At 36.1% G+C, this 24,982-nt stretch overlaps 2 protein-coding genes and 1 pseudogene across 3 annotated transcripts; all 3 read right to left on the bottom strand.

Moving 5' to 3' along the window:
• Window positions 1–415: 415 nt before the first annotated feature.
• Window positions 416–3,536, bottom strand: LOC129316315 (aldehyde dehydrogenase family 3 member F1-like; annotated as a pseudogene).
• Window positions 3,537–5,464: 1,928 nt separating this feature from the next.
• Window positions 5,465–8,376, bottom strand: LOC129316108 (aldehyde dehydrogenase family 3 member F1-like). The gene is made up of 10 exons (XM_054960376.1): window positions 8,149–8,376; window positions 7,995–8,063; window positions 7,805–7,901; window positions 7,430–7,636; window positions 7,209–7,333; window positions 7,017–7,121; window positions 6,740–6,915; window positions 6,422–6,512; window positions 6,169–6,318; window positions 5,465–6,073 (listed from the first exon to the last, which is right to left on the bottom strand). Exons 1-10 carry the CDS (start codon window positions 8,350–8,352, stop codon window positions 5,813–5,815), a joined length of 1,485 nt encoding a protein of 494 aa, XP_054816351.1. The 5' UTR covers window positions 8,353–8,376; the 3' UTR covers window positions 5,465–5,812.
• A 2,193-nt stretch (window positions 8,377–10,569) lies between these two features.
• LOC129314970 (uncharacterized) lies at window positions 10,570–15,412 on the bottom strand. Of its 2 annotated transcripts, none has more exons than XM_054958457.1 (10): window positions 14,933–15,382; window positions 14,102–14,176; window positions 13,278–13,331; window positions 13,050–13,128; window positions 12,838–12,965; window positions 12,667–12,750; window positions 12,374–12,457; window positions 12,002–12,153; window positions 11,521–11,671; window positions 10,570–11,197 (listed from the first exon to the last, which is right to left on the bottom strand). In XM_054958457.1, exons 1-10 carry the CDS (start codon window positions 15,296–15,298, stop codon window positions 10,814–10,816), a joined length of 1,557 nt encoding a protein of 518 aa, XP_054814432.1. In that variant the 5' UTR covers window positions 15,299–15,382; the 3' UTR covers window positions 10,570–10,813. The 2 variants fall into 2 exon arrangements, with proteins under 2 accessions (XP_054814432.1, XP_054814433.1); XM_054958458.1 differs by having other exon boundaries at window positions 10,969–11,165; window positions 14,933–15,412.
• Window positions 15,413–24,982: the final 9,570 nt, after the last annotated feature.

The following is a 24,982-nucleotide window of genomic DNA, read 5'->3' as shown; positions in this document are numbered from 1 at the left end:
CTCTTTAAACCCTGATATCAAAATATGTTGGCCATAGAAGAGTAATTGAAAATGCATCTCCCTTTGACCGCGAGTTACCTTTCAAGAGTAAGATAGGAAATACAACGAATTGAAACTGCAATATTTCATGCTAAAAACCACTGAAACTGTATGTTTGTTAGATGTTAAGGTGAAACCGTGAAGCCAAATATATACATTTGAAAAGACATGATATGTTTAATGTCACTTTAAAGAGTTTTGAATCAATCATCTATTTAATGTCGCCATCGCTCCGCACCAAAAAAAAAAAAAAAAGGGCCAATACTTGGCGATATTTTTCCTTCCCGTACGCAGACTTGAATGTTACAAACTTATAGTGAAAAACACGGTCTTTATGGTTTATCGTCTAGAAACAGTGAGCATGGGAGGTCAAGAGTTCAAGAGCAATAACTCGCATGTATAAAAACATTACCAGTAGCCTACAGATCGATGCTCTGAAGCAGAAAGGCTTAGTGTGCTTCATATATTGTAAGAAGTGAAAGAAAACCTGAGACCCTCACATCACATGGTAGCCCAAATTGAGTAGCGTTTCGTCTTCTTGAGGCCGAGCAAGACGAGAAGTATGCCAAGATAGTCCAAATTGTAAGCCACTTCAAGAAGTTGAAACTTTTCAAGAGTCCATGGAGGATACCTAAACCAGAAATCAGTGTAGAGGCTTCGCTGCACAACAGCTTTCTCGTGACTGAATGCGTCAAATGAGAAGTTCCCATGATACTTGCCAAAGCCACATGCCCCCAACGCCTCCAAAAGGGATGGTATCTGCCACATACTTCACAAAATGAACGAGCCAAGTTAGACAGACTAATCATGCAATTCTCCAAGCAAAAATACTAAATAACAGAAGAGGGGAGATGAATAAATATATACTTGAAGAATTGCATCGTTGAAAATAATACTCCCAGATGAGGTTTCGGACGACATTCTTCTCTGCAGAGCTTTGTTGCTGGTGAAGGCATAGATGGCAAGAGGTTTGGGCCTCGACTTTATGAATTGAATACTATCTTCCATCTTTTCTAGCTGCACGAACCACCAGGAAAATGCAAATGTACATAAAGCTGCACGGGAGAAGGAGAGGCACCTAATCTAATCATCGCTGATTAACTAACTGCATGGCTTTCTCTTAGCCTGCTACGTATCTTACAGTAATAATTGGGAGCAGAGGGCCGAAGATCTTCTGTCATGATTGCGGATTCGAGTGGTGGATCCACCAAGACAGTTGGTTCAATAAATCTGCATGGAATTTTCACCACATTCATTTTTGGTCTAATCCTATAAAAATTCTTAATCTATATATGACAGCGTAACATCAGAGCTAGAAATCAGCAAGTGAAGGGAAAACAAGAAGGGTATTGGTTACAAGCTATCTTGGTCCATCGAACCGCCAAAAACCACCGATTTCTTGGTTGCTGGATCATCCAGCAGATTCTTCAGTCTCGAAAAGTGTTGTTTATTCACAATCCTGGCAACAGAGTTCAGTTCTTTGGGGTTTTCTCCAAACATTTTCTTAATCCAGGCCTTCATCGATTCCACCTGAAGAAAACGAGAGCAGAGACGGCGCGAGATCAGAGGAAGAATAGCAGCATGATCAAGATTTAATTTAAGCGACAAATTCTTCGCACCAAAATAGAAGAGAAACTCTTTTCTACAAGGACATAGTCGACTGCTATGCATGCTTGACCTGCACAAGCCCCGTATTTTGCGGAAATAATTCGTTTCACGGCCACCTGGCGGTTCAGCAGCCAGAGAACTCGGAGTGAGCAAACAATAATTAAGCTGGATTTTGTAATTAATTAATCAAGTCAAGCTTGTCCTGTTACATTTCTTAATTCCCCCACTTCATTATAATCTTTCTTACTAATTTCAGATGCTAAAACTTAATGTACCTGTGTGTCCCAAGAAGCCGAAAAGGAATCAACAACAGCAGGGCATTTTCCACCCAACTCCAAAGTCACAGGAGTCAGATTCTGCGCAGCTGCAGACATAACAGTACGTCCCACCCGGGCACTTCCTGATATTGCACGTTTAATTTAAAAAAAAAAAAAAGAATCTCATAAATGGTTGGTTAGAAGAATAAAAGTTTGAACATGTATATGTATGCTGTGTTGTTAGTCCGCAGAATTCAAACTCAAGTACCGTGGATGCCGTGTTTCAAAACCTGTGAAGAATATCTTGTCCCATTTTTGATGTAGGAGCTGCTCGCCAACTCGGGGTCCACCTTGGTATACTTCAATAGCATTGTTGTCCAAATAATCCGCAAGGATAGTTGCTAGAAGAGAAGAGCAAGCAGGGGACATCTCTGAAGGCTTCAGGACTACAGTGTTCCCCGCAGCGATCGCTCCTATTAGCGGCTCCAAGGATAGTCCTTTTATTTGAATGGAAACAGAACAACAATTCATATCAGCACGCAGTGCAAATAAAAAGCCGTCATTGTTTTGGATTTCCTATTCTCAGAGCTTGAAGCAGAAGGAAACTCACCGAAGGGAAAATTCCAGGACGAGATTATGAGGACCAGGCCAAGAGGCTCGGGAACAATATCTGCCCTGGCAAGCCCGGCTATTTTTGGAAGTTTAGCCTATCAATCCGATGCCAATACCACTTGATTATAACATGCTCATTATCAAACGTTGTATAATAATAATTATGATTATAATATAATGAATATATACTGTGAGTGGAGTGCTGCTGCCATCTGTATAAACTTGAAGACGGTGCGCATAATCTCACCTCTTTCCCTGCCATCCACTTCCTCAAAGACTTCAACGCCACATCTATGGACCTCCCTAAAATTCCTACCTGCGGCCCATACGAACCAAATCTGTGAGTGAAACTTTTTGTTTTCTTGTGTTTTTTTTTCCCCGGTGATATTAACCTTCTACATATATAGGTATATATGTGTGTGAGCGTAGAGAATAGACGAAGATAATACATAATCTGACTGACCTCATCTCTGAAAGCCTCGACATGATGTTTGCCTAAATCTTGCTTGAGCGCCTTCAAGATGTCTCCCTCTTTTTCCACGAGTGCACTGCGCAACCCTGTAAGCTGCGATTCTCTCCATGATGCTTCCTTTGTTTTCCCACTGTCGTAATACTCCCTCATGTCACTAAGCTCTCTGTCCAGACTTTCCGGTGTCTCCATGGCCAAGAAAATCTGACGCGCCCCAACTTCTCTGCAAATTATGAGCTACTAGGAAGGATATTTATAGCACGTTAGATCATGCAAACGATCGACTCCCAGATTTCGAAGTAGCACGCTAAATGACCTTTACGACCTCTTCCTGTTCTGTTGGGTTGTGTCTTCTTCGTTCAATTTAATACACCGACACTCCAAAAGCCGTAGCGTTGACATGTAATGTCAGGATTCACAGCGGAACAAAGACACGAGCCAGCAGGCCTCGTACGATCTATGTTTTGACCGGTGAAATTTTGCTTCTGGACCATCGAATGGATGGATTCTATATATAGGAATTGCCAAGGAGTTCATTTAACATGCCGTGTCTTTCTTTCAAGGGAAAGAAAAAAAATAGGCATGAAATACCTTTTTTCTTTTTTTAATTTTCTTGCGTGCATAGATGTCACATGGTAATCTGACAATTAACAAGGGCTAGCCACAACTTCATAATGACAAAATTCTTTTTTCAGTACAAGGGGATAAGCTAAACCGTTTGAAAGTAAGCGGGATCGCCCGTATATATATATATATATATATCCCACAAGCTGAGAGAAATTTGATCCCACTAGGCTAAGAGGTCATTGCCAGATGGCAAGATCCTATTTGTTTAATGTAGGAGATGTTGGCCCGTAAATAAATTGCCGCAACAGATCAGACCTTCACATTGAAAGCATATTTGTAGGTTTTTTGTTTAGGGCAGCTGATCTTCCAAAGATTCAAGGGATAGTCCGTTGGATCAATCTATTGTAACCCTGCAGCGCAGTAATTAAGCGCACATCAATTATCAACTCCGAATGTACTATACTTGAGCGGAATACATCCACGATGTACCACGTTATACAAGCGTTGTGTGGTTGCAAACTCGCAATTTTGTTGACTTTGATGAATAGAGCAAGTTAAATCTGACGGAGACCACGCCATCACTCAGTCTTCGTTAAGGCTTGGCTTAAGAATTTATAACGCAGTGGGGCGATTATTATTTGGTACTAATTCTTAAACTGCGCATGTTGTTTCATCTATCGGAAAGCCCATGAGGTGTTCGCGCTTCATCCCATCACATCATTGTCCATCGTATAATTAATTAGAGATGATCTTATCCCCTCCCCCCTCCCGGGCGGGGGCAGAGGCATAAATTCTTCAATGAACAATTTGTTAGCATTAATAGATAAAATTATTGTCTAAATTGTGCCTAAAGATATAGTCTTTAGGAGTTATTTCACCTGATTGTGCGGCAGCTTTTTATAATTAAATAAACTCTTCTTGCAAAATAAACAAACAAAGGCATAAAATAATAAAGACTAGCATTATATTCACTCAACACAACATGATGGAGGAACTCAAAAACTCAAGAGATGGACACCATATACACTACATTCTATACATAGGTACGGATTAGCTAAAGCCATAAAGCATGATTTAATTGTGAGTTACAAAACCATGATGTCACATGATTATAATTTGCTCTTGTGTTTCTAAATGTTTGGGAATTGAAGAATTCAGTTTTAAGCTTTTATGCAAAATAAAATCTGGTTAATGCACATTAAATAAACCCAAGGATAGTGAATTTAGACTTGAAATGCAAACTAAAGGTCTTTCAACAAAGAACATTTACAAAATTAATTTGACAATTTTTTCAAAACAAATTCAATAAAAAGAATTCAATGCCTTTTCAACTTACATAAAAAGAGTGTGCAAATTTACTTTTCCTCCAAACTTATTTATTAACTCATTTTTATTCTTTAGCATATATACACAGTATTTTTATATAGGTAATGTGAGACTTCTCCTTTTAACACACTCACACAATAACTACAACACAATTTCACAAAAGCCAATCAAAAAATAGAAATAACACCCAGGAGAAAATCAGTGCATATACTAGTAAAATATTAACGCCCGCCTAGTGCCAACACATGCTAACATGCGCACGAGTTATCTTGTAATTAACATACAAGGTTTTTTCTACATCCAAATTAATTATTCCGCGTGATATATATTATTCGCAGCTCATTCTTTTTTGTCGAGAAATTAATTGTGGAATTTTAAGCTAATTTGCCAATGAAATGTTCACATGATTGCTTGTCAAATTTCCTGTCAACGAGAAATTATTGCTTTGGTTCGTTAGTTATGGTTAAAAATCTTGTTACGATTTGTCTCTGCCAATATCAACATCCTTAATTTTTGAATAGTATGTCATAAGACCTTTGGATCTCCAATCCAAGTTGCGTAGGAATATTGCTCATCGATCCAGATATCCTAGCCTATAATATAGAATCTATTGGATAGAAACGAGAGTTTTACATGTATTACACGTGCAATTCAGAGTCCCTTTATCCGATCGAAGTCCAAACCGGAACATAGAGAAAGGGGGGTAGATGGAGGAGAAATAGGACACACTGTGATATAATAGGGTAGATGGAGGAGAAATAAGACACACTGTGATATAATACCAAGGCAAAAGCTAGAGGAAGTAGGAGCTCTGGGGTGGAGTCCAACATTTTTCAATCCAGTTGAAAGAAACGTACGTTGGATTCACTGTACCGAGAGCTCGAGCACCCGTACGTACGTGTAGCAGCGGGCTCAAGTTTTCAACAGCAGTGTCCTAGATGAGTGAGGTGCGTTTGGAAGGTCTTTTCAAGCCAAGCAAGACGAGAAGCAACCCAAAATAGTCATAATTGTAAGCCATCTCAAGCAGCAGCAGCTTGTTGGGAGTCCAAGGAGGAAATCTAAACCAGAAGTCAGTGAGGAAGCTTCTTTTGACGACGGCCTTCTGGTGGCTGAATGTGTCGAATGAAAACTTGCCATGATAACTGCCAAATCCACTTCCTCCTACTCCTCCAAATGGGAGAGTATCCGCAGCATACTTCACAGTTACACAACAAAGCGCAATTATTAATTAATCGACCGCCTCACATTCCAAAATCAAAGGCTATGTCAATGCTAAAAGGGCATATATACTTGTAGAATAGCGTCGTTGAAAGTCACGCTTCCTGATGATGTTTCGGATATCATTCTTCGCTGCAGCTCTTTGTTTTTGGTGAAGACATACAGCGCCAGAGGCTTAGGCCTAGAGTTTATGAACTCAATACCGTCTTCAACTTTGTCTAGCTGCAAAATTATAGGGCAGAAATTAATGGAAAAAAAAACTTCTTTCCTTGTATAAAATAGACACCAACGTGAGCGTACTTGACCAGAAAAACTAACAGCTTACCGTAATAACGGGCAGCAATGGGCCAAATATTTCGTCAGTCATGATTGCCGCTTCAAGTGGGGGATCGACCAGGATTGTTGGTTCAATAAATCTGCACAAAAGTAGTAGTTTTAGCTTTTATATTTTGGGGGACAAATCTGATTCCGTAAAACCAAATTGGCAAATGGCTGTGGGGCATATTTCCAAACTGAGATCAGTGGAGTAAGCTTATGATGTCTCGCTATAAGAGAAGTCCTCACCGATTAATGTGATGGGATCCTAATTAATGCTAGATCTAACGAGTTAAATTTGCAGAAGAGTGCAGGAGTGCGTAATTACAAATTTTCTTCATCCATTATTGAGCCACCATAAATCACCGATTTTTTGACATTGGCATCAGCAAGAAGACTCTGGAGTCTAAAGAAGTGTTGTTTATTAACGATCCTCGCAATAGCGTTGGTTTCTCTTGGATTTTCTCCAAACATTTTCTTGATCCAGAGTTTCATCAATTCCACCTAAAGAGACCAAGAGTTGACACATCCGGATGTCAAACTAAATAGGACTGGGCGGTGAAATGTGAATAACCGAAACATATATTGGGCAAGAAGAGACAAACCAGCGTGGAAGAGAACCTCTTCTCGACGAGGACGTAATCGACCGCTATACATGCCTGACCGGCACAAGTCCCATATTTGCCCACAATAATCCGTTTTACAGCCACCTTGCATTGAAAAATGAGTTTGAAGTTGGTTTTGATCGATCATATGAGATGAAAGGAGACATACAGAGGTGTAATACTAGTGTGAACCTCTAAGTCCCAAGAAGAGGAAAGGGAATCAACGAGGGCAGGGCATTTTCCGCCCAACTCCAAAGTGAGGGGCGTCAAATGCTTCACGGCTGCAGACATCACAATCCGGCCCACGCGAGCACTTCCTGCTCATTACGTACATATTGGTTCTCACAAATAAATACAAACAAAATATACAAGCATACGCTAGCCAACCAGCTGGCAGTTAAGACCCAGGTGACCTGTAAAGAATATTTTGTCCCATCTTTGCTCGAGCAGTTGCTCCGCCACTTCAGGCCCCCCTTGGACAATTTTAATGGCCTCACTGTCCACGTAACCGGTCAGCCCAGAGGCTAGCAGAGAAGACGAAGCACAGGACAACTCTGAAGGCTTTAACACCACGCTGTTTCCGGCAGCTATCGCTCCGATGAGGGGCTCCAATGACAGTCCTGCGTAATATTATATTAGCCGAGGATGCGCTCATTCTCTCATATAACACGCGTCCTAATTAAACTCTCTCCTTAATAAACTGCTACCAGTGCAAATATGCATATAGTACTACACTAGTAGAGGATACATTCTATTTATGCTGCATCCAGATGAGTTGCGTAACTCACCAAAGGGGAAATTCCAAGATGAAATGACGAGGACAAGGCCAAGAGGCTCCGGAACAATTTCCGCACTAGTAAGCAGTGCTATTTGCGGCAATTTGGCCTGTCAATGTATAATTACTCGCAAAGTTACTTCAGCTGTGTGGAAGTGATTTTTTTTTTCCCACTAACACTGAAAGCGCCGGAAGTGTCTCACCTTTTGGCCTGACATCCATTCTCTCAAATTCTTCAGTGCAAAATTTATGGACTTCATCACGGTTCCTACCTGCGAACATGCAGTGGATCACAGCGATGAGATGAAATGGTAATGAAGTGAGCGACTGTTGTTTTGAAGGGTAAGAGACGCAAACCTCGTCTCTAAAAGCCTCGACGCGATGTTTCCCGAGATCCTGCATGAGAGCCATGGAGATGTCTTGCTCCTTTTCAACCAGGAAACGACGCAGCCCTTGAAGCTGATATTCTCTCCAACTCGCCTCTCTTGTCTTCCCGCTCTTAAAGTAATCTCTCATGTTCTTGAGATCTCTCTCCCAGTCCCAGACTCTCTTGCTCTCCATGGTTTCATTCGCATGCTTCGTTTTACCACTCTGAGCCCTCTTTTATATCGAAATTGCTTCTTTAAAATTCCATGGCTCAATTAGCCCATGCTTACGCCAAACACAAGAAAATAACGGTCATCCTATATTCTTGGAAAATCTTCTTTTCTTTTGTGAAATATAATATGTTACTGTATGTTCTACAGTGAAAACAAAAGTAACATTTTTTAAAAAAATAAAATTTTGAAATTTAAAAATGATCTAAAAAATATTAATTATACTTAGCGAACTTGAATTTAAAAATTTCATTGATTATTTTTTCCCTTACATTTAAAAATAGAGGGAGTATTGTTAAATGTAAGTAAAATAAAAAGATATTTGATTGATTTATATTTGGACTGTTTTTATTTGCAAAGATATAAGGGATATGATATTCCGAGAGTAAGTACAGAATAATTTTTGGTTGAAGGGAATTTTCGAATATATTTTCCCGTATATAGAAATAATTAAATGTTTTGAATGTGGTGAATCACATATATTCTTTCTAGTAAAACAATAATTTAAATAAAATAAGTTAACAATATCTATTCGTTAAGTTAAAATACTATTCTTTTATTGTCTAGACTCTTTATATTCTCCCTGTTTTAAAAGTAAATAATATGACACCCTTGGCCAAGAAAGTGACAAATTATTTTGCTACAGGGTTCATGGGCAATGGTGAACATATTATTAGAAAGGTGTTGCTCTGTATTTGTGAGAAAGGAGGAGTGTGGTAGCTGTCACGGGTTTATTCAAATTTCAAACAGTGGATGACGCAGGTAGTAAAGATATGTGGAGGTGAGTGGAAGTCACCTTTCAAATATTCAATGAGACAGTTGTGCATGCCACATACTACTATATATATATATATATATATATATATGCTCACAAACTATACAATTCCATAGTCAACATGAATTAAGGTAATCTTGCGCAATCCCGCCAATAAATCACTCCGGCTCCCATCGCTATCGGTTAAATTGTAGTATTAGTAACATGCTTCTAATAGCTCTCATTTCTCTTTTTAAGTTGACATTCAATTCCTGTAAGTACGGAATGGGAAGTTTCCAGGTCTTTACTTTTACAACCAACTTGGGGACGCCTGAAGGGCCCATAATAAGGTCTGGTTTGGTTTGGTTCTCAGGATCAGAAAGGTGCCAATGGAGAAGAGCTGCTCTCTACCAGAAAAGACACATGTTGTGAGTGGCGTGGTGGCGTTAGGTACGAGTGGGGAAATCTAATTAAATACGTTTGCCGTACGGTTAAGTCCTAGAACCAACTGACCAGCAGGAATTAAATCTAGCGAGTAGAGTTAGTCTTCAATAATGTGATAAATCAAGATTCACATTTAATGCCTCCTTGTGACTTGAATATGACTGTATGCAATAAAAAGACACAAGTGTACAAATGAAAAAAAGTTCTAGCACCAGCCTCCTAACAAAGATAGAACTGACAAATTCACGGTACGAAGGCTAACCTCATCTCCCTCCCTGGTCCCTGTCATGCCACGCCACCTCTGCCTCAGTCCTCCTTATGAACTATGAGTCTTTAATTTGACAACTACCCACCCCGTCTTCTTCAATCGTTACTGCATTCAAGACCATGAATCCCCCATCCAGCAGCCAAAGGACACTCAAACACATAAGTTCACTGTTATTTTCCTTTGACCTAAGACTCTGTTTGGTTTAAGGGAAGGGGAGGTGAGGAGAGGGGAGGGGAGGGAAGGGAGGGGGAGAGGGGGGTCTCCCTCCAATTTGGGGGGGGGGGGGGGAAGGTTTTGGAAGGGAAAAATTTCCCCTCCCCCTAAAATTTCTCCTTTCCCCCAACCAAACATACCCTTAAGCAAAATCTCATTAACTCACCGCCCCTACCTCCCTTCTCTCTTCTTAGAGGGTTTTACAGGCAAAATACTCCCATCAATCACTGACTTCGAACCGCTTCCTCATTTATATTTCCTGTAACTGAAATACATTCAATCATAACTACAGGACTCAGTAATGAACTAATTATCAGTTAGATGAACAGACAACAACGTAGTTGAATAAAGAAATTGGTTAAATCAACCAAAATCGGGCCACTTTAAAAATAATCAATTCTGATCTCATCTCCTGTAAGAGAGTTCATCTTGTGCAAATATAAAAAACAAAAATGCATAAGGAAAAGATTATATACATATATATATATATAAACACAACAGACTTGACTACTTTTTTTTTTCCAATAGTTGCTCCCAGTTAAATGGAATTACATTGTCATTAACACATCATCTGCGACCAACTATACAGAATACATACAGACTCTACATGAAATATATGCTTCTCCCAATACAAGATCATTATGCACCGGCATGCACCCTCGCAAGCAAAATTTGCCAGAACATGTAGATGTAAATTCTTCTGAACTTTTAAGATCAGAATATCTACATCTATGGTGGCCATTCTTTTCAATTCTGACTTGTTTGCCTAGTGGCAGCAACTTCGGAATGTCCTCCCCTTTCATGATGCTGAGTACTGTTTGCGGAATCACGCGCCTCTTCTTGTGGGCTATCTGATTTAACTTTGATCTTGACTGGATTCCCTAGCTTTGATATATCTTCCATCCTTGCAATCTCTAAAGCTTTTGAACAGACAGGAAAACCACGGCCATCCCATGACTCCAATATCACGCCAGAGCCTATGCAAGTTCTTCCCTCATAGAATGCTGCAAACTGCCCGGCTGCCAGGCCTTGATCATCTTCACTCAAGTGGACTACTGCACTGTCCTTTCCCCCATCTCCATCTCCTTCCCATTGTAAACTGCAAATATAGAAAACCTGACCATGTCTTACCTGAAAATATTTTACATACAAGATATTACAAGAGATAGGAACATTTCTCACGCTAAAGAAAAGAATGCTGAACCCTACACCTATCTCAATACAAGAATATTACTCTTCGTTTGCATTTATTGCATACTATTTAAAAACCATAATAATCTGGTGGAGCAGAAATAATGACAGATCGCTTTCAGCTCAGCCACTTGGTCTTGTAATGTTCCCATTTAGGAGTCTCCATCCTTGGATTGAATTACTTTTTCTGATAGATTTTCTTAATGAATTGCATGATTGCATCACCAAAAATAAAAATGGGAATCAGAGTTTAAGCTTTCCACCTTGCACTGAAGCTGGCTCGTCTGGCTCGGAGGTAGTCCATTAAGCCATTTTAAAGAACCCACACGAAATAGGCGCCTTCTCTTGTCCAAGGAGAAGTAATTTCTTGACACAAAAATGACGTTGTTTTTTACATCCTTCTCAACAACGTACCTGCATTAAATGTCAAATGAGATGAGATATTCTTTAACAAGCCCAAAGTTGCCCGGATATGTTGTCCAAAAAAAAAAAAAACACAAAAAAGCCCAGGATATGAATGAATTGAGAGCATTTGTCACATGACTCTAGGTGGAGATAATTCTTGGGGTGAAAGATTGCTGGTACCCAAGTGAATGATCAAAAGCTTAAAATTTTAGATAGCAGCAACCAATATATATACAGACACACAATTTTTGCACCTACAAGATATATCTCCAATAAAGTGCAATAAAACGTATCAGATAAATACAATTGATGCTGGAAAGAAATAGCCAGAGAACAAACCAAGGGCCTCCAGGTAACCGTAGACCCTGGCGTTGACCAATCGTATGAAACCAGAAGCCCCGATGTTTGCCAAGGAAATCTCCAGTCTCGGCTTCCAGTATGATGCCTTCTCTCTCTCCAATGTGTCTTGCAACAAATTCACTGAACTTTATCTATGAGTCAAAGGTAAATACATATTATATTATACAACAAGATTATCTGCAAGAAGCCTTATGAGAACAACAAACATGTGAATTAAGTAATCGGAAAGTTCAAGAGCTTGATTTTCATTTTGATAATTTTCATTCAAAAGAATTTGGAGGATAAATCCAGATATAGATGAACCAAATATTTCTTAGCATATTGATACAGATTGATAATTTGTGCTAATACCTTGCCTAGAAAGCATATTCCTTGTGAATCCCTTCTATCCTTATTTGGCAGATCAAATTTTGCAGCAAGTCTTCGGACTTCATCCTGCAGATGATTTTGACAGGAGACAAACAGTATAATGTGACAATTATCAAACTTTCTCAACACAGAACATAATAATCAGGGAAACGTACTAATACCAAATTGTCTGGCAAATGTATTCTGCTGTAATACTTGATTACAAAAAATGCACTAATAACAAATGACAAAATTAAATGCTAGGTAAGGATTGCAAAATATTAATCACAACAAACCTTGGAAATACAACCAAGTGGAAAAATAAGTCGCTTCAGCTGGGATTGGGAGAGGTGTGAAAGGAAGTACGTTTGATCCTTGATCTAAAATTTCAAATTAACTTTTAGAACACAGCAGCATTGAAAATTCTTTCAAAGCAACAAACATATTTGTGTATCTCATATGGGTACCATGTCCTGAGATAGTTCCAGAACAGAAGGCTCATCTATTTGATCTGCATGTGGATGGACAACATTTGCATAATGTCCAGAGGAAACATAGTCAAACCCCATATTGCTGATTGCATCCATGAATGCACCTGACAAAACAATATTTGCTTAATGAAATAGGAAAAAAGTACCTAAAAACACACAATGTGGGACTCGATCTGCTGGATGCATACCAAACTTTATTCTGGTATTGCACAGAACATCTGGATTAGGTGTGCGGCCACAACGATACTCTTCAATCATGTAAGAAACCTGATACGCAGGTGAGTAACCCAAATAGGAGGCAGAGGCATAAATTATAGATCAATACTACTGCAATTCAATGAGATTTATAGATAATCAAAAAATTAAACAGCAAGAGTTGCACATTGATAACAAAATGCTGAAAGGGCTTTACATACCACATTTTTCCAGTATTCATCTGTCAAATGCACAACTTCTAATGGTACATCAACCTGAAAGAAAATAACATTTGCATTTCCCTCGATGATGTAGTTTTCACCATGAAGCATAACTAAAATCACAATGTATTATTCCGTCTAATATAAGAAGCGAGTACAGAGATGATAGGATCCAAAATAAGTAGAAAGAAATAAGGAAGGAAAAGTCTTTATTAAAATATAAAATCAAAATGTAGTTTCATAAAATTAATAAAGATGAAGTAAAATCTCTATTAGAATATGAACAAGGATATTTAAATCATACAACTAATAAAGCCTAAGGAGAATCTCCCAAAATTACAATGAATCTCCAATTCTACTGTGTTTATCCCTGCTAGGTACCACATTATCTTATTTGCAATTTGAAAATGGGCATTAAATATTAAATAAAAAAAAATCAGAAAATAACTTACTAGATCCTAATCATCATTGACTCAATAATAAACAAAACCTAATTAAGATATTTATAAATAATATCTCTTTGTTATTTGTATAGAAAACATTTTAAAAACTAAAAAAATGATAACAAGTTGATCCAATAACTTCACCCACTGTCGCATAATATACAGTACTCTATCAAGGGCCTTCTCATATATTTGGCTGAAAGGAAAACCTGTACAGCTAAGCAAATAACAAAATTTTTGTCTCCTTGATTAATGTTAGCAGTAGGTGCAAACTATCAAACATCACCATAAGCCTGCGGATAAACTAGCTTACAAAAATCCGAGGAATAACTCAATCTTTATACTGAAAGATGAAAGTGGCATATAATTCAAGAACGAGACCTGATTGCAAACAGCTCTGGCATACTTTAAATCCTCTTCCCATGGGCATTCTGACCAAAAGTTTTCAAAGTCTTCCTGCAGAAAATCAGGTATCAAGCCAGCTTCTCCTAATGCAGAGAATGCAAATGCCAGATGAACATAAACATGTGACCACTTAATGGGGATTATTTAGGTTGATTCTCTGCCACCTTAATACCTGGATTTTAAAAAAGGATTCCCAACTCATTTGGGTACCTATTAACCGGTATCAGGTTTGGGAGCTGGCGGAAGCTTCTCATCCATGGAGGGTGCCAGAAGTGTAGCCATCTCTGGCCACAGTATAAATTGGTTGTCTCACCTCACTAACTATCTTTTGGGAGAAGTTCTCATCCCACTTGGGCAACCATCACCATTGTTCAGATAATGTTCAATTAAATCAAAAAGAGGAGGCTGAATCAAATAATACTAGGAAAAAAATTGAAATTTAACCAACACAATTTCGGTGATGTACTTTTTCAGTAGAAAAATTACTGAATTCACTTTATCCGATAACGTATTCTTCTGTCTTCATGAGCCAAAATGACTATACAAGTTGTCAATTTTATGGTTTCTGCTTCCGTTTACGTCTCAATAACCGTGAGAATTAAAAAATATGAAACTTGTTTCTGTAGCTGACTGACGCGACGCTCGTCTCAATCCATATCCTAGAATCATAGAATACTAACAAACGACTGCATTGTCATAGCACAGGCAGCTAGGAAAATTAAGTCAGGATAGAGGAGACACGATGATTTATAAAGAAGAAGAACGAGAAGCAATTTTATAGTGAGGTAACAGAGCAAAGAGGCGCACTTGGAACCATATCTTGAGGTAGAAAGCAGTGCAAGAATGGCCAGCAGAGTGGAGTAGGCGGAGAGCAACACTGCTATCAACGCCGCCGCTGAGAAGAACGGCAACTCTGAGACGCTTGTGCGGCATGGAACAGCGCAGGTAGGGCTGCACCTCAGCATTAAAGGTTGCCGAAGAAGCTGGGACTTGGGCAAGCGCAGAACAGTGTCGAAGGAAGTGTTTAATGGTGGGGAAGCGGACAGGGGATTGAGGGCAAGGAATCGGGTTCAGGATGAGCCTCTGCAGTTGGAACGAAGGGAAGAACTGAGTCAGAGAAAAAGAGGTTAGCGGCTGCCTCCAACGCAGGTTCGACAGTGCCATTTGCCTCATCGCCCTCGATGCCGAGGCCCGAGATTGCCCCACAAATCACAGTGGCAACATCGGAATTCAAGAATCATCGACAGCTTATGCCAAAAATTTAAAAATAATATATATATATATATATATATATATAACAAATCGATAAGGATATTAGCAAAAAAAAAAAATCTATTCTATTGAACTTTAATCCGTTTACAATATTTTTGTCAATTTTTTTACTTTTTATTCTCGTCAATTTTAACCGTTCAAATTTTAACAATTTTAATTTATTTATGCATTTTTTGTTATTTAACATTATAATAATATTCCTATCAAATATTATATTTCAACCGTTTAATGTTGATCTAAAAGTGAGGAGGAAGTAAAGAATAAAGAAATTACAAAGCATTCTTCCCTTTTTGATGAGCTTGAGGAAATAAATGCCTAATGGATGAAAGGGGAAGAAATTAGAAGTTGTTCTAAATTTATGGGATTGATATAATGAACGTGATAATCATTTTTCTTGTTTTAATTTGCTTTAGGAATTATTTTGGTTCTATTAAAGGTATTTTTTTAATTTTTTTATTATTATTGATAATTATCCTTTTATTAAAGGTAATCTTATTCGAGGCATGATTAATAATAAATGTAGGTATTTTTCTTAACAAGAATTTAAACTTTGATTCGTTATGTTATAAGGGACTAATTCCTTTTATTAAATCTAACTTTATTGATAAATACATTCTTTTTACTTTAATTAACAAAGTTTTTAGTTCCACAATGCTAGTTGTCTCATTTTATGAATATTCTTTCACACACACATATATATAGTGTATTTTTCATGCCTTCCAAAAATAAGGAAGAATATTTACAAAATGAGAAATGTTAATTGGGCGATAAGAAAGAACTCTTGCAGATTTCATGAAAATTTTCTTCAAGAATCAAGACATGGAACTTGGAAGACACAAAAAGTATGAAAAATGTTTAATTTGTAGGATGAGAGAGATTACTTGCAAAATGCTGATCTCACTGCCTGGGAAGTCTTTTTAAAATTCTACACATGGCAAAACTTAAAAAACTGTGCTGTATGTGCAGATAAGTATCAGCTAACAAATTAAAGGAGACCTATTATTTATAATTATGTTATTATTAATTATCTGCCTTTCCTGGTTCATGGTGGTTGGTGGTTGCGCTTTCTCTTACTAGGTTTGGAATATTGTTGTTGTAGGTGATTGATGGGCCCTTCTCGTGTAAAGTCATGCTTTCTTCTCAGCTGATCACGGTGGAGAGAGCTTGTCAAAAACTAAAGCCTTTCACATTCATGATCATGAGAAGGATGAGTAATGAAATTTATAAAATTAAAAATCATGATCTCTAAAATTTGTGGTGATTTTTTTTTTCTTGAATGGAAAGGCAAGCTTGAGGCTTGGTGAAAAGTACAACAAACTAAGTAATGTTTGAGCTATTCTCACACAATATTGCGTGCAAATAAAGTGGTATTACATGTAAGAATTCAATAATTGTTTCAGTTTGATGACTATGTTTTGCTAGATAATCAACACATTGTAACGCTTCTCGATAAGCATGATGGATCTCCACCTCTCTGTTGTTATAAATGAGTTCTCGTATATCATTGATATCAGTCCTCCAAAATGATCCACTACATAGTCTTGTATCATGTTAATGGCATTCAGTGAGTCAGAGTATAGAATAATTCTGCTAAATTCAAGTTGGTAGGCGACCTTAAGTCCAGTTTTAATGGCTATCATTGTTGCAAGCACAATCGAAATATCTCCTAATGCACATGTAAATCCACAGATCCATTCACCTTCGTTGTTCCAAATCAAACCACCACATGAGGCATTCTTCCAAGGTGATATCAAGGCATCCATGTCAACTCTTATAGCATTTTTTGGTGGTGGCATCCAAGTATTCTTTGTTGCAATGAGATTGGGAAAAACATGTTTAAGATTCCCAGAAGCAACATGTTCATGAATGTGAAAGAGGCAGCTATGAATTAGCTCTTGGGCAGTGAGTCTTGATCCTTCAAAGATGGTGTGAACACTGTATTTTGTTCAGACATTTTTTTAATTTAAAAATAATAATAAATAACCAAAAAAATATAAAAATACAAAAATAAAATTTAATCCTTTCTAGGATTATATTTTCAAAACAAAAAAAATTAATTTAATTAATAGGGTTTAATTTTATTTTAGATAATTTTTTTGTTAGGATTTTATTTCTTTTAGTTCATTAAAATAATCAAAAGATATAAAAATATAAAAATAAAATTTAATCCTTTTTAGGATTAAATTTTAACAAAATAAAAAAAAATCTTATTTAAATCTTTTAAAATCTCTCCCAAATTATTCCAAGCATTCAAAAATATTAGAAGTTAATTTTTTTTTAGACTCAACTATTTTTAAATTTCTCTCCTTAAATTTTTTTGTTTTCCATTTAAATATATATATATATATATATATTTATTTTAAAATTAGACTTTTCTTTCTCTCCCCTAATCTAATTAATAATAATAAAAAAGCATTAAAAAAAGAACGGCTGAAAAAATGCTAGACATGCACATACAGAGCTTGAGAAGCTTCACAGAACAAGCAAACACAGCAACAGACCAGGGAGAAGCAAGTGTGCACAGTGAACACATGAAACTAGAGTCACAGACAGCCAAAAGAAATAAATCTTTCTCGATCAGGCGCTGCATAAGGAAAAAGAAGAAAGCCGAAAACACACAGAGAAAGACAAAAACGCATAAGGAAATTCAGACGCACACCCAGAGCATGCACACATGAAACACATGCATGCACGCAAAAGACAGAGAATAAAGCTTCACTATGTAGAGGAAACACAGACACACATGAAAAACAAAGCAAAAAACTGAAGGAGGAAAGAAGCATAAAAAGGCAGGAGGAGTATCGAAAATAAGGGGAAGGGAGACTGAAAAAAAAGAGAAAAAGAAGAGAGAGACCGAGAGGGAGAAATAGGGAAGGAAAAATAGAGCATAAAAACATAGCACGCATGCATGGAGAGGGTGAGAGAGGCTTGTTAAAAAAAATAGAGCATGGGATGGACGAAAGTGCAAAAATAGTGACATGTATGGGACATGGGTTTTTAGGCTAGAACGAGAGAGCACAGAGACGGGAGGAAAGTTGAGAATGAGAGAGCATAGATGCACACAAGGAGAATGGAAAAAAAAGGGGTTGGAGTGACAATGAGGAGAAGGCACAAAACAGAGCAAAAACCGAGGAGAGAAAGGGAGCATCGTGCAGAAGGAGAGTAGGAAGGAGGATGGTATCAAAAATCACGAACTTGTTGTAGCAGAGAGTGCTCATCAAGCCTTTTGTACTCTGATGACACTGAGAGAGAGAAAGAGCAGTGACTGAATGTAGGAGACAGAGACGGAGGAACGAGAAATAGATCAGAAAAAGATGAGAGGGAGAGACCAAAAACTAGATGAAAAAATAGAGCACCAAGGAGTACACGGCATAGACAAAGAATAGAGAAAGCAAAGAGCAAAAAGAAAAGAAAAAAAGGGCCAGACATGCATGAAAAAAAGAGAGAGGAGGGTGGCTTCAGTAATGAAGAGAGCTAACCGAAAGAGAAAAAGAGAGAACCTGTGATTTTGGCTTTGGATTTTTGAGGTGGAAATGAACCGAGAGAAGAAGACAAAAATAATGAAGGAGGAGGAGGAGAGAGAAGCTGACGAATCAGATGGAAGGCAAAGATGAAAGGTGATGATATGGAGAGTAATGGCTCAGTATCAAATGGGTAATAATTTTGCTTTTTCATTCTTCAAAGCTTAATCTGTGGGATTAATGGAGTAACTAGGGAATTTCAAAATTTGTCTAGATTACATGATTTATTTTGTGTGGCATTGTACCAAGTTATGCATTTGGGGATTCTCCTTGTCCTTTTGTATGTTTTAGGCTATCATTGAAATTATTTCTGATTGTGAGCTTCACAATTATTTTTTGGTTGTAAAATTCTTAATAATGTATAATATTTTAATCTATTTGTAGTGTGAGATTTCAAGAATCCCTGCAAACATTTAAATTTAAAATGATCCTATATAGTGAAAATCAATAAGATTTCGCGGGTATGAGGATCAATCTTGTATAATAATATAGGTTTTAAAGACTCATCATCAAAATTAATTTTTATTTTATAATCAATAAAATATTTAAGTCTCATGAGAGATGTAACATCCTAATTTTTAGATAAAAAAATTTATGAAACTTAAGTTTTTTTTTAAATAATGATAATAATAGGAATTTATATTATTTGAGGTTATTTGAAAATAATAATATGGTTAGACATTTAATTATGAATTAAAAACTTAAGTTTAAAATTATATAAAAAATATTTTGTTAAGATATAATTTTAAGATTTAAAAAAATTATTATTAATGTGTGTGTGTGAGTTAAAAAGAAAAAAAAAAGAAAAGAAAGTAAAAAAAAGGGAGGGGGTTTAGTCCCACATCGGTTAGATGAGGGAATGAAAGGCACCTCCTCATGTATAAAAAAAAGGAGGTGCATTATGGAGGAAGCATGAGGAATTTTTTATTACAATTTATGAAAATTGCAACTAAGGGCCCAAGATGCAATTTGTGAAAATTGCAAGTAATGGCCCAAAGGTTTAAATAATTAAATTCAAACCTATAGTTTTTTTTAATATAATTTTGGGACCACAATTCCATTTTTATATTATTTTTCTCTCTTCCTCTCACGTTGCTCGGCGTTTTCTCACAAAGGGAGATTATTTTCTTTTTCTTCAGGTATGTTCTAATTTTCCTGTTTAGATTAGCATTTAAAAATTTATTTAATTACAAAATTAATTTTATAGTTATTTTCTAAATAATATTAGCTTTCTAGTGATGTGATTATTTTGTAGGATAGAGTAAATATTCTGATTAGGATTTTTCTATATGATAGTTAATCTGATGATATGATGGATTAAAAATATAGGGATATAATAAATATTATAGAATATTTTTTTGAGGTTGAAACTCATGTTTAAGAATTTTTGAGTTAAAATCTAGATCTATATGGTTGAATTTATGTGGAATCTGAGATGTAGGGATAAACTTATGATTATTAAATATTTATTTAAGTATGAATAGGTTTTTTGAGGTTATAGAAAGGTGATTTGAGGCTTCAGGATAATTCTAAAATTTTTAATTTATTTTTGGATGAATTTTTAGAATATAAAAGGATGAAATTGTGATACGAGAAGTGATTTGAGGATAAAAAAATAGTTTATTAGGGTACGAGAATTTTAGAAAAAGAATTTGAGAAGTTAAATGAGGCATAAATCTTAAATTAGTGTTAATATGGATTATAAATCTAAGACTTTCTAACTCTTTAAATTAGAGTTATTTATTTTAATGTAAAATTAATATATAGTATTGTGAAATAATTATGTAGATTATATTGACAAAGATAGTGGTGAAAAAGGAGTTGTAAGGGGAACTTGTTATTCAAGACACAAGGTAACCATTATTAATGTGTTGTTATGGGTGTGTTTGTGAATGGTTATGTGTTGTTTTTATTGTTTGGAAAAATTATGAATTATTAAAAATAAATACTGTATATACTTGTTTGAAATTATTGCCAAGTGGGTTAAAAAATTTTATTTTTATTTATCATGATGAGATATTATTGTTTGGATATATTTCTGTTCGGATATTTGAATGATGCATGACTTGTCAGGGTATTTTAATGTATGGTGTTAATGGAAATTTCTGTTCGGTTAATTATTACCACGTGGTAAGCCCTTATTGGACCCAATGAGTGGCGTGTCGCTTGGTCCAACTCACCTTTGGCCGGGTGATTTGGCGTCCGAGCATGACGAAAGGAGGTTATAAGGTGTAGTCATGCAAATTAAATACTTGTTCGGTTTGTTTGAAAATATTGTTCAGTTAAATGTTTTATGTGCCCACTTAGCAATCGCATGATTAGTTACATCCGCATGCATCATTACATATTAATTTTTGGTTACTGGGACTTTTAAGTCTCATTCCCCGTGGTTAATATTTTTACAGGAGCGAGCCCGGCCGAGAAAGCACCAAGGTGTAACTATGGTGTATGAGACACCATCTTTTACGTTGCCTCTTATTTTGGATTATACAATGTATCTTGTGCCAACTTAGGACATATCTTTTTTGTGAAGCATGTAAACTCTAATCCTTTTTATTAAAAGTATCTATATGACCAAGAGGATTATGGCTGTCCCTCTTGATTTATGATCTGATTTGAATATCATGCCATGAGGATTATGTCTGTCCCTCATAGTTTTAATTGCCTTTTTAGATATTTTAAGACTTGTGTTATGTCTTGGATGTATCATGGTAAGAAAATTTTCTACCATGATAATGGTTTTAATAATTTGCAAAAAATCGATTTGTAAATTTGAGGGTGTTACAAGAGATTTCAAAAATTTTTATAGAGAATTAAATTAAGTGCATTATTGTGTGGGATAATAAATCCTTGTAGGTTTTGTGATTCTCAATTTATATGATAAATAAATAAATAAATTTTGTAAATAAAATTATAAATGTTTGTTTTATATAATAAAATTAATTAATGAAATTAATGTATTAAATCTTTTGGTCATATGAGATTTTTGAATGTCTATAGACCTCTAGAATAATTATCTTACCTTAAAAGTCAATAAGACTTCGCAGGTATAACGATTAAGATTTCTATGTTTAAAAATATAAATTGTACAATTACGCTTTAAAATATATATTATTTAATCCTTTATTGTGTGAAATTTTTGAATCTCCGTAGATATTTAAGATAATCATATTACCGTAAAAGTCAATAAGGCTTTACAGATATAATAATTAGAGTTTTTTAAGATAAAAAGTATATATGTATGAATGCACTAGAAAAAATGATATTATTAATATTTAAAAATTTAAGTAAATAAACTAAATTGTTAAACTCTTTTATCGTGTAAGATTTTGGATTCTCAGCAGATATAAAGAATAATTATATTACCGTATGAGCCAATAAGGCTCTACAGGTATAATAGTTAAATTCTTGTTCATAAAATATAAAAAATAAAAATAAAAATAATTCTTAAACTCTCTTCTTTTATTTATTCCAAAAACTCAAAAATTAAAAAATAATTGAAATTAAATTACTTTTTGCAATTTAAAACACACATATCAAAATTTTAGAAATTATTTTATTTACAAAATGGTGAATTATTTCTAATTAATTTCTCTTCAAAAAAAATATTTTCACCAACAAACTTATAAGCCTAAACTATGTAAACTTTGATCCCTATCACAGGATACGTAGGCCTCAAAGTCGAATTTTAAGTCAAGTCCTCCCTCGTAAATAAATAAATATTTTTCACTTAATTATTATCATTTTTATATCAAATACAAGAATAAGAAAAAGATAATTAAAATAATTTTAAAACCATATTAATAGAGTACAACAAACTTCAGGTAATCGTTCTAACAAACAGGTATTGCAGGGTGCCTAACACCTTCCCCACACTCAATCAACTCCCAAATCTATTTTCTGTTTTCGCTGACCACCCTTATCCTCCTTTAAATGATTTTTCAAGATTTTTCTCAAAATTTTGGTAGCAACTTCCATTTCTTTAATTTCTTTTTGAAGGCCGAAACCTCCACTCTCACGCCATCCACATCACATTTTCTAGGTGCGACAAATGGCTTTACACCTATTTTTTCACAGTAGCTAGCATCACAGTCCAAATATTCTCATGCAAGACCATTCACAAAAGGTATTGTTAGGCGGATGGTGCTTGGAGTTATAGTTAAACCAAACCTGCAAATTGCATTGAAAGAAACTAGAGTAAAGGTTAGTCGAGATCAAGTTTTCAGAAATCCTAGGCAATTTGGCAATCGTGAATAATATGTTTGACACTTTCCTCACCATGACACTCAAATGGGCATTCATCAATTGGTGAAAGCCTAAGATTGGCTCTTGGTGAGTTAATATTTAGTCTCTCATGAAGTGCTTGCTAAAGGAAGAATTTAATTTTTTTCCTGAAATCTACCATTTCCAAATCTTTTTCTAAGTGGGTTCTCTCACAAGTTCACTGTTATAATAAATAAATTTTACACTGAACCTACCATCTGCATAGGGTCTCTAATAATAAGAATCTTCATTGGTGGAATAAGGAAGAGGTATGGAACAAATTTTATTCACAACCCAATCCGGTGGGAAGCATTTCCAAGCATTGATATTCCAAAAGCCACTAAGAAGAATAAGGTCTTTGACTGATACACAAGGATTAAGAATATGATGATTTTTGTCCACAAAAGTGATAAGACGATGATCCAAAGGAGACCATGAATCCCACCACCATCTCATATTAAGGCCATATCCCAATCTTCGACCAATACCTGACTAAAAAGAGTCCCAAACAATCATAATGCTCTTCCAGATCCATGAAGAATTGCGTTTCTTGCATATAGACAGAATGGGGTGATTTTCATATTTGAGACATGTGATTTTTTTTTTTCATGTTATAATTATCATAAGAGATTAGATAATTTAATTTTTTTTTAATCCATTCCTTTCATGTAAGGAAACGGGCTTATAGAAATTTTGCTGCTTTCTCAATTGCATTGTGACTAATCATTGTATGCTTTGAATTTAAAACTTGATCATCACGCGCTGCATAACGGCATATATGCAATGGAAACCTGAGGTTACCCAATCATAACCCTTCTTCAAACCTTTCTTGCGTTCCACCTAGATAGTCACGATGCACGTATTGCATCGTTCCATCAGCCCATGATTGTTTGATCTATTCCCATTTATTATTAATACTGTTTAAACTCATGTTTTGCAGGTTGTAATCCTCCCCGAAGGTTGCAGCACTGAAATGTCAATATCTAGGCTCCCTCCTCTATAAAAGATGGTATGAAAAGTCAATTATTTGTTGCGCCATTTCTTTCTTCTTTTTCTCCCGCATGATTCACCTTTGTTTGGGGAAAAGGATGCGCATAACATTAACACAAGGCTGAAAGCCCATCACTTAGCTTCCTTCAATCACAAACTATTGAGCTCTTTTAATTCAAGATTTTACATTTAACAAGTCTGCAAAATTACGACTGCTCTATTTGACCTTTGAAAATCACGAGTCTGTTTTTCCATTTTCTCCTACTTTTAGTGAAACTTGAACACTCAGATCTTAAGGCCGAAATTAAACCAAAAAAAATTGAAGCCTAGCTGATCTATAAAATATTATATCCCATCACGCTATCTGAGAGATTCAGGCCACATCATGATCAGCTTACACATTGTATATCTTCAACTACGCGGATACCTCGGGGAAGAGGGAGGGGACGTAAAAAACTTTTCCTGGTTTACAAAACAGATTCGCATATACCAAGGGGTTCTTGTGCTGCCAAGGATGATGACTAGTTAGCTTGTGAGTGAAGTTAAATGAGCAGAGAAAATGACACAGCCATGGAGTCAAAAACGAGACGACCACCTACTCATCTCGTTTCCATCAGGTCCCTCTCCGGACCGTTCTCAACAAGACTCGTCAACCAACCTATCCGCCACTCACTCTTTCCCTGTTTTTGTAAGCAAATAAAACCCCACAGCTATCTCCATCTCCATCTCCATCACCACCATTATTTTATCCCCACCCTATCATGTATAAATCTCTGTTATCTGCATAAAAAATATATAGATGAGGGCTATA

The sequence above is a fragment of the Prosopis cineraria genome, unplaced genomic scaffold (assembly GCF_029017545.1).
Source record: "Prosopis cineraria cultivar Desert tree isolate PC_DT_omini unplaced genomic scaffold, ASM2901754v1 PC7, whole genome shotgun sequence".
Taxonomy (NCBI): Eukaryota; Viridiplantae; Streptophyta; class Magnoliopsida; order Fabales; family Fabaceae; genus Prosopis; species Prosopis cineraria.
The sequence above is the reverse complement of the archived record's forward strand: the minus strand, read 5'-3'. Positions and strand labels throughout refer to the sequence as shown.

Excerpts from the sequence above, each read along its gene's own strand:
- LOC129314970 (XM_054958457.1), bottom strand. The coding sequence starts at position 15,298 with ATGAGGCAAATGGCACTGTCGAACCTGCGTTGGAGGCAGCCGCTAACC. Across the intron at positions 14,177-14,932 it reads ACCTCAAGATATGGTTCCAA|GAAGACTTTGAAAACTTTTG; the intron begins GTGCGCCTCTTT and ends GATTTTCTGCAG. Across the intron at positions 12,154-12,373 it reads GAATATGCTTTCTAGGCAAG|ATAAAGTTCAGTGAATTTGT; the intron begins GTATTAGCACAA and ends TTTGACTCATAG.
- LOC129316108 (XM_054960376.1), bottom strand. The coding sequence starts at position 8,352 with ATGGAGAGCAAGAGAGTCTGGGACTGGGAGAGAGATCTCAAGAACATG. Across the intron at positions 7,637-7,804 it reads ATCTTGGAATTTCCCCTTTG|GACTGTCATTGGAGCCCCTC; the intron begins GTGAGTTACGCA and ends AATATTACGCAG. Across the intron at positions 6,074-6,168 it reads TCAACGACGCTATTCTACAA|TATGCTGCGGATACTCTCCC; the intron begins GTATATATGCCC and ends GTAACTGTGAAG.